General features: G+C 30.6%; 1 protein-coding gene across 3 annotated transcripts in view; it reads right to left on the bottom strand.

Moving 5' to 3' along the window:
* Positions 1-2,504: 2,504 nt before the first annotated feature.
* Positions 2,505-10,098, bottom strand: part of LOC119604451 (zinc finger protein 2) — a 123,973-nt gene continuing 116,379 nt past the window's right edge. For all 3 annotated transcript variants that reach the window (XM_037957070.1, XM_037957072.1, XM_037957071.1), the window contains 2 exons: positions 7,371-7,463; positions 2,505-2,630 (listed from right to left, as the gene is read on the bottom strand). In XM_037957070.1, the coding sequence (XP_037812998.1) occupies positions 7,447-7,463 (17 nt within the window). In that variant the 3' untranslated portion in view covers positions 2,505-2,630; positions 7,371-7,446. The remainder of the gene's footprint in view (positions 2,631-7,370; positions 7,464-10,098) is intronic.

Here is a 10,098-nt window from a genome sequence, read left to right as displayed (position 1 = left end):
GTCTTTATCATTTTGTTAATTCCTTTTTCTGATATTTTTTTTGCCAATGCTTTCGTATTTTAATAGATTTTCAATGAGGTCTAGGTCTTGTTTTGCCGCTAAACACGCTCAGGGGGCGTGGACGATGATAACACAAAGTGCTTCTAGGGCCTCTTGTTCTTGAGAAGTCAGCTTAAAGTCGTCACAGAAGAGTTGTATTTTCAGACAGTAAATAGGTTTTGCCATCCACTGGGCATGGTGTACTGGACCTGGAGATCTGAAGCGCACATATTTTCCGTCAAGATGGCCAAGATATATCAATGCCAACTGTAACAGCTCTTTGTGGTCGTCTCTTGGCTGGCATTCCATTAGTTTTCTTTGCACTACTTTCTCTGGGCAGTAGTTTAAAACATTTTCACCTACATCGAACTTGGATTTATTAATCGCCGACCACTCTTTTTGAAACCTCTTCAATATGTGCTTCCAAACTTGCAGTCAAAAACCCATCTAAACAAGACGTCTAAAACGTGGTGTCGGCAAGCTCTCGACCTAACATCTGCTCTAGGAGATTGCACGCTCCATTGAGTCTCCCAGTATTCCTCTAGACATTCGTACACTGCTGGGAGCTGCTGTCAGTTTCAGGAACGCCCAGGGGTTGTTCTTTAGTCCCATGTGATATCAGATACCTGGTAGTAGTTTTCCATCCCAGTGTACGCAAAAAGGCTCGTTTTGGGTTATTGTTTGGAGTATCTGTCCAATACATTTTTAAACTAGTTTGGTTTTACCTGCATGGGGTCTCCAGTGATACAGTGTGATGGAAAAATAGACGTAAAAAACATTGGTGTGGGTCTAAAATTAACGGTATACCACAGCAAACATATTTAATGAAATGAGATTCCAAAGTAAAAGTATTTGTCCTTAATAAACAATAATACAAATAACGCATCTTCGCTTTTAGGGGTACCTGGTCACGTTTTTAGGAACATTAGCTCTATTTTTCGGTTTCAGTACTAGTTGCGGATTTATTGCGTAGAATATAAAATATTATAGACAGTATAGCCTTTAATTTGATGTATGACACGGGCAAATAGCTTTAGCAGTTCCAGATATATGGATTGCCGAAGTCGCGAAACTGCCAGAAAATCGAAATATATATATTTTTGTCAGATTTTAGGATTGCCAAAGTTAACTCGTGCCGCTGGGGCCTCAAAGTGAGTGAGTGAGAATTTGTTGTAAACGTCAAAACTAAAAGCCAAGTTTTCACGTATACATATTTGATAAATAAGAAGTTTTTTAGCTTTCCCTAGTATTGTAGTAGATGAGCGATTTGATATATTTTATATCAAGTAATGATCTGTGCTGAATCTAAATTAAAAATAGTAAAAAACAGACCTTATGAAATTTGTGTAAAACTATTACTCTTGCTCTCTACAAAAGTTAGTTTCTTTGCAGTTTACCATTTAAAAGTTATGAACATGAAATTATGAAACTAAAACATTTGTACTAAAATGAACCCGATTTGTGGCGAATTAAACCCCATTATCTTTGTTTATACATAATTTAATTTTAAGAGTATATTTTTGCCCATGAACCACGAAACGTACATATATATCATATTGCCACATTTCTATGCAATATAAATTAAAATTATAAATTAAATAAATTAAAATTATTAAAATAATTATATAATAAAGCATTATATTTAAATTTTGTTTCCTTAATCTCTTTTTTTTTAATGTATAATAAATATATGTTTTAATAAGGATAATTTGCTGTTGCATATACTATAGATATAAAAATGTTTTCTAATATTTAATAAATAAACAGAAAAAAATATAATTCTCCCAAATTGATTAATTTTTTAAATGAGAATTAGTTACAATTAAAAAATCTTGTATATATTTAATTAAATAAAGGCCAAACAAAAAAAATTTTCGAATATTAGGAACTTAGTTACTTTTTCTCAATTTTAAAAAATTAAGCAATACATATATATAGATATAATGATCATGATATCATGACATATGTATGTATATTTAAAATATATTAGGAACACGTTTTACTTTGAAATTATTTTTGTTTTTTAAGACTATATATAGATTACATATGCTATATAATTCATATTAAATTTATATGCATATATACTGTGTGAGTTTGTGTGAATTTTTATGTATAATTAAAATTTTTTTCTTAGTACCAGTATTAAATATTCATATAGAATATATATTTATATATATATATATATATATATATATATATATATATATATATATATATATATATATATATATATATATATATATATATATATATATATATATATATATATATATATATCTGTTTATGTATGCACTTACGTGCTTTTAGTTATAACCAGTAGTTTTTTACTATTAGTTTTAAAATCTAAAATATTAATTACTTAATACTAAAATTTAAATGTATTTTGTTTCGTTTTTCTTTTTTAAAAAATAGGAACTTTTGTGGTTTCTTTTCAAATTTTCCAGTTCTAAAACCAGTGTCTTCAACTATTTTTCAACGCGAAGAAATAAAATTTGAAAAAAATTGAGCAGTTAGCGCTTTGTCAGAAAGGATTCTCCAATTTATGTAGGTAATATGCAGTAACAATACATGTTGTTTTTATTTTCTGAAATCTAGAAAAAAAAAAAATTAAATAAAAATAGATATAAATAAAATTGTATACATATATTTTTATTCTTAGTAGGTATAAACCAATGTTGCCAATCGTTTCGAAACGGTGACAAGGTAGCGGTATTTCAACTTATTTAGTTAACGGTATTTTAGCGGTACCGATATTTTGATTTAATTATGTAATGGTATCTTAGGGTTATTGGTGCACAGTGGTATAGAAATGGTTAGTCCGATTTAAATTAAATTTTATATTTAGTGAGAGGAGGTGTTGTCGAGTTTATGTTCTGAACTTGGACCTCATGGGTCTACCGGGGCAGCGAGGTCCCGTAAGACACCTCGGGTATGTACAATTTTTAAAACGATTCTATTAAGTTTTTTAAATTTAAATGCATATAACTTTTGACTCAATCCCGATTTTTATATAATTATTTTTTATTTATAAATACATTTGTTGTTGTTGAACAAAAAATTGATGAAAATGAGTGAGTAAAATAGTTGAAAATTTAATTTTCAAATGCGAATATGTTTCTCCTATAAGAGATGATTTATAGCTACGACGAAGTTTTTTATAGTACTCATCGAGTAAATTTCATATACAATAATTTTTTCAAATTGGACCACAAACGAAGAAATAGGATCCTTTTAAAAATTGTACATACCCGAGGTGTCTTACTTTGGGGACCTCTGACCGCTCCAACGGTAGTCCCATGAGGTCTAAGTTCAGAACTTAAAATCGACAACACCTCCTCTCTCCACCAATCGGACTAACCAATTTGAAGACTATGTTTTCTATACCACTGTGCGGTATTATGACTTATTTTGGTATTGTTATCTTAGCGTTATCGGCATTTTGGCTTATTTTGGTATCGGTATTTTAGCTGTAACGTTAGTAGTGCTAAAAAGATATTTTAGCGGTAACGATAGTAGTGCTAAAAAGGTAATTTAAAGGTAAAACTAGCTTAGCAATAACGGTTGCCAACCTTGGTGTAAACATAATGAAAAGGAAACGTAAAATTCCTAAATCATTTTTAAACAAAATTCCTAAATCATTTTTAAACAATAATTCGGCTATGCCGAATCTTACATACCCACCATCAAATCATATGCCTTAAAAGGAGAGCTCCTCTAAAAACATCAGGGTGAAATTTTGTAATAGGACGTAAGTCAATTATGGAAGTGCTCTTAGGGTGGAAGTACACAACACCTGTCGAGGCGGCAACGCGTTTTACGCTTTTCACACTTTTCGCGTCATTTTGATCTTTCTTTTAATTGTTTATACCCTCCACCACCATCAGTGGTGATAGAGGGTATATATAAGTTTGTCATTCCGTGTGTAACACCAAGAAATATTCATCTGATACCCAACAAAGTATATATATTCCGGGTCCTTATCAAATTCTGAGTCGATTTAGCTATGTCCGTCTGTCTGCCACGTTAAAACTAAGCAAAAGAAATCAACCAAATTCACCAAAAATATTCACTGTTATCCTAAGCAATTTGGTATTGAAATTCATCAAAATCGGTTCACAACGTTAAAAGTTCTGAGTACAAATTTCAGACTACCTCGAAAAAATTACGGGTTTTTTCGTAATTCTTAAGTCGTTTTCTCAGAAACTACAAAAGATAATTCGAAACTATAAAAGATAATTCGATAACTCCCTCAAATATATCGGTATCAACACGAAATTTTGTACATACAAATATAATATGAACGGATATCATACTACCAACGTAGATCTCAGTCGGTCCACAATTGGTCATAGCTCTCATATAAGGTCCATTGCCGAAAATCACATAAACGCACATATTTCATTGACAAATAAAGCTATTGCGATAAAATTCGAGATAAACATGTTTTGTGTACATACAAATCATTCTACAAAATTTTTTACGGATCGGTCCATTATTGGTCATAGCTCCCATATAAGGCCCACTTCACTTAAAAGCACACATTTCATTGTCAAATAATAAAATTCGACACAAATATGTTTTGTCTAAATATGAATCACTCTATGAAAATTTTTCTGTATAGGCCCACAATTGGTCATAGCTCTCATATAAGGTCCACTTCCGAAAATCACTTAAACGCATATATTTCATTGAATTCTCAAGCTATAGAGATAAAATTCAACTTGAATATGTTTTGTATACATACAAATCATTCTACCAATTTTTTTACGGATCGGTCCACTTTTGGTCATAGCTCCCATATAAGGCCCACTTCCGAAAATCACTTAAAAGCACATATTTCATTGTCAAATAAAGCTATCTTGATAAAATTCGACACAAATGTTTTGTCTAAATATGAATCACTCTACGAAACTTTTTCCGGATGGGTCCATAATTGGTCATAGCTCCCATATAAGGTCCACTTCCGAAAATCACTTTAACGCATATATTTCATTGAATTCTAAAGCTATAGGGATAAAATTCGACTCGAATATGTTTTGTGTACATATAAATCATTCTACCACTTTTTTCCCGGATCGGTCCATTATTGGTCATAGCTTCCATATAAGGCCCACTTCCGAAAATCACTTAAACGTACATATTTCATTGTCAAATAAAGTTATCTTGATAAAATTCGACACAAATATGTTTTGTCTTTATATGAATCACTCTACTTCTTTGAATAATAAAGCTATCGGGATAAAGTACGACTTGAATATGTTTTGTGAGCATATAAATAATTCTACCAAATTCTTTCCGGATCGGTCCATATTTTTAAATAGCTCCTACATAAGGTCCACTTCAAAAAATCACTTAAACGCACATATTTCATTATCAAATAAATACATTTTGATAAAATTCGACACAAATATGTTTCGTGTACATATATATTACCGGATAGGCAATATAAAGTCCACTTCCGAAAATCACTTAAATGCACATATTTCATTAATCTATTGGAGTAAAATTCGACTTGATTTTTTTTATATAAATCATTATACGAAATTTTTTCCTTATCGGTCCTTAATTGGTCACAACTCCCATATAAGGACCATTTCCGAAAATTACTTAAATTCACATTGATAATCAAAGTTATCGGGATAAAATTCGACATAAATGTGTACTTTGTATATATAAATCATTTTACGGACATTTTTCCAGATCGGTCCATAAGTTGTCTTAACTCCCATAAAAGGTTAACTTCTGAAAATCACTTAACATCACTTAATTCGTTATTAAATGATTATATCCGGATGAAATTCGACATGATTATGTTCTGTGTATAGATAAATCAATCTTTTAAAATGGACCTAATCAAAATTAGTTCGTCATATGCATAAATGTTAGTATTCTCAATACGGAAACAAACATTTTGTCAAGTTATCTAAAAATTATATAATTTAATGAGTTTTAATAAAAAGTAACTTGCTGGTGGAGGGTATTTAAGATTCGGCATAGCCGAATATAGCACTCTAACTTGTTTAAGGCTATTTTTGTTTTAAAAATCAAAATTTTAAGTTTTTGTTTATTTTTTAATCTCTCGCTTTCATTGTTGGTGAAATTTATTTCATTTCAGTTAATTCTTATTCTACACAAAACAAAATACAACTCTGATCAGCTGCTGATGCGCAAAAATTGAAAGTTACCACGTATTGTGTACTTCCTTCCACCTTTACGAATTAACAAAATACATATTAATTTTTAAAAACAAAAAATATTTTTGTATAATTTGTAAACCATTAACATATATGGGTGGTAGGGTCAATTATAGACCGATTGTCCTAAAATATGGTAGATAGATATCGGTTCGTATAACATTTATTTGTTTCGAATTTCATCGCTATTCTCGTATTTTTAATTCAGTCATGAGCGTAAAATTAATAAATATGGGGGTGACCTTATACTCATAATATGTAGGTTTCGTTTTGTACAGAACTTGTTTATGTAGAATTTTATCGCTATACTCGTATTTTAAATAAGTAAAATCCTTTCTTGAAGGGAACCTTAAAAAGGGTCTAGGATGAGAGTGATATGTGTTCATAGGAAACATATTTGATTAGCGTTAAGGTAAATTTCTAAAGTGGACCTTATATGGGGGATATGGTAAATTATTGACCGATCGTAATAACATTTTGTAGCCGATCCTCATAAAATTTGGTAGAGTAATGTTGACTCGTATACAACTTATTTCTGTCGAATTTCATCGCTATACTCTTACTTTTAAAACAGTAAAGAGCGTTAAAGTAATTTTCTGAAGGCGACCTTAATGAGGTCAATTGGTAGAGAGATTGTGGATCATATGAAACTTATTTATGTCAAATTTCATCCCTATACTCTTACTTTTAAAGCAGTTATGATGGTGAAAGCTGTTTTTCGGGGACCACTTGTATGGGAACTATGCGAAAACATGGACTGGTATTGCCCATTTTTAATACCAAACAAATCTTACCTATAAGGAATATTTATTAAAGGCTCTTTCCGTTCGGCCTATATCGTGCTTTCAACAGACAGGCAGACGGACATGGCTCAATCGTCTTAGAATTTAATTAGGACCCAGAATATATATTTTTTTGTGGGTCTGTGACCAATATTTTGATGTATTATAAACGGAATGACAAAATCAATATAACCCCCATCTTTTTGATGGTGGGTTCAAAAAGATAAAATCGGTTGAATGTGTGAATAAAACATTGAAAATTCGTAAAGAATGTAATTTTCTTTATTTCGATTTAGTTGTTTAAAGTATGAATTTAATTTTATTTAATTTCAAATGGTTTTTTCCTTATACATACCTTCATCTTGTTTTATGTTCATCCAATTATCATTATCCGTTCTTTTCATTGTTACAATATCGATTTGATATTGAACTTATTTGCCTTCCATCACTAAAAAATAATTTATGCGAATACATATTAAAAAAATTTTTCAAATAATTGCGGTTCTTAAATTCAAGTTTAACACAACATAAAACTTAAAATAATCAAAAAAAACGATTTAGCTGCTTTTGAATAACCTAATCTGGCAACACTATGTTGATGATGTTCTCGCCGAAAATTAAAATTTTTTATTACGAGATTCTCAAATATTTGATGAGCAGGATCAATGGATAAAAAAGTAATTTTTGGAAGTTTCCATATTTTTTAAAAAGACATTTAGGTATCATATGAAAGGTCTCAAATATTTCTGATACGACATTAAAGCGCCTCTCTAAGGCGTTTCACATGATATGGAAATTTCATATCATCTTTTTATCCTTTAACCTACCTCACCAAACATTTATCAACAAAAATTTTTAGAAACGGTATGCTAGAATGAATCAAACATAATTTTTTATGAAAATTATATAACTGCCTAATTTCGAAATAGAAATTTTTATTTGATACAAAAGTTTATACGACCACATATGCGATAATTCGGCCCAGAATTAATCTATTAATTTCGTTCAAGTACATTGTTAAATAACAGAATTATCAGCTACAGAAATATTTTTAACTGGAATGTATGAAAATCTATTAATAAAGTAAGGGCCGCAGAATCAGTTATACTATATCTTGTTTTCCCTTATATGGTTTTGCATTAATAATCAGATTAGTTAATCTAAAAATAAATTTAATCTGATGTTAATCCCCTTTGATGTATTTGAGTACAAGATTAAACTTCGCAGTGTTGCCATACTAAACAACAGAAAACGTCACTGTTTGTTACCAAAACAATGCATGTTTTATAAAAAATAAGAAGATAATGCATTGGCGCTTAAACTTGCAAACAAAATTAAATAATTGAGTACTCAAAAACATCTTTCGAGTATTAATTTTCAAGGTTGGCAACCGTTTCGAAACCGTGATAATTTAGCGGTATCGGTATTTTCATATATTTCGGTATTGGTATTTTAGCGTTATCGGTATTTTGGCTTATTTCGGTATTGGTATTTTAGCGTTATCGGTATTTTGGCTTATTTCGGTATTGGTATTCTAGCGTTATGGGTATTTTGGCTTATATCGGTATTGTATTTTAGCGTTATCGGTATTTTGGCTTATTTCGGTATTGATATTTTAGCATTATCGGTAGTGTACAAAAAAATATATTTTAGGGGTAATTTCCGTGATAAAACTTAAATGAAAAGTAACAAATGAGTGCCCTATATTCGGCTGTGCCGAATCTCATATACGCACCATCAAATTGTATGCCGTAAAAATAATGCCCCCCATAAACATCAGGTTGATATTTGGAATATGGCTTAAGTCTATTATGGACCGAGCACTTTTGAACTAACAAAATATTTTTGTTCAATTTTTAAACCGTAAGCGTAAGAGTAATTTTCTGAAGGGGCGTCAATTATGAACCAATACTCATAAAACTTTGTACATAGATTTTGTTTTGTATAAACTTTTTTATGTCGATTTTCATTGCTATAGGTACTCGTAATTTTCTAAATCTTCATCAAAATTTCTGAAGAATACTTTATATGATGCGGAATGTGTCGGTAAATCACCCTACCCCCATAGAGATGATCAATATTTTCACGATTGTGATTTTATCACGGTGATTGATAATTCACTGGCAGCTACTGTGATTGAAATGATCAATTAACACTTACTTGCAAAGTAGTTCTTTTGAGTTCTTACCTTCTAAAATTCATTTAATTTTTATTGAACCAAATACGTATTACAATATAGTATGCATACAATTCGAAATTTTTTCATATAGTAAACTCCTCTCGCTCTAATCTCACCAATTTTATTTTGTTCAGTAATATTTATGTATATTCTTAATATAAGACCCAATAAAATACGTTGTTATTGTAAAAAATTGGTTTTAATCAAAATAATCGAAAAAAATATTAACATTGTTTTGCTTTATAAATGAAACCCGTGAACGGGTTTAGAACGACGTTCTTTAGAAATCACTGGATCGCTTATCTCTAACCCCCCATATAAGCTCCCTACAGAAAATTACTTTAATTCTAATAGCTGGTATAAAAATGCGAGTACAGCGATGATATTCAATGTAAACAAGTTTTATATAAACCAAAATCGGTCCACAATATGTTGTGAGGATCGGTCAATAATTGACCCTACCCATCATATAAGGCCCACTTCAGAGAATTACTCTTACGCTCGCGGTTTAAGAATTGAACAAAAATATTTTGTTAGTTCAAAAGAGCTCGGTCCATAATAGACTTAAGCCATATTCCAAATATCACCCTGATGTTTATGGGGGGCATTTCTATTACGGCATAAAATTTGATGGTACGTATATGAGATTCGACACAGCCGAATATAGGACACTCATTTGTTACTTTTCATTTAACTTTTATTACGGAAATTACCCCTAAAATATCTTTTTTGTACACTACCGATAACGCTAAAATATCAATACCGAAGTAAGCCAAAATACCGATAACGCTAAAATACCAATACCAAAATAAGCCAAAATACCGATAACGCTAAAATACCAATACCGAAATAAGCCAAAATACCGATAACGCTAAAATACCAATACCAAAATAAGCCAAAATAC

Source organism: Lucilia sericata, unplaced genomic scaffold, assembly GCF_015586225.1.
Source record: "Lucilia sericata isolate MDLA Ls3-8-SP2 unplaced genomic scaffold, ASM1558622v1 Contig000395F_arrow, whole genome shotgun sequence".
Taxonomy (NCBI): Eukaryota; Metazoa; Arthropoda; class Insecta; order Diptera; family Calliphoridae; genus Lucilia; species Lucilia sericata.
Note: the sequence above shows the minus strand (reverse complement) of the source record. Positions and strands in the feature narration are given on the sequence as shown.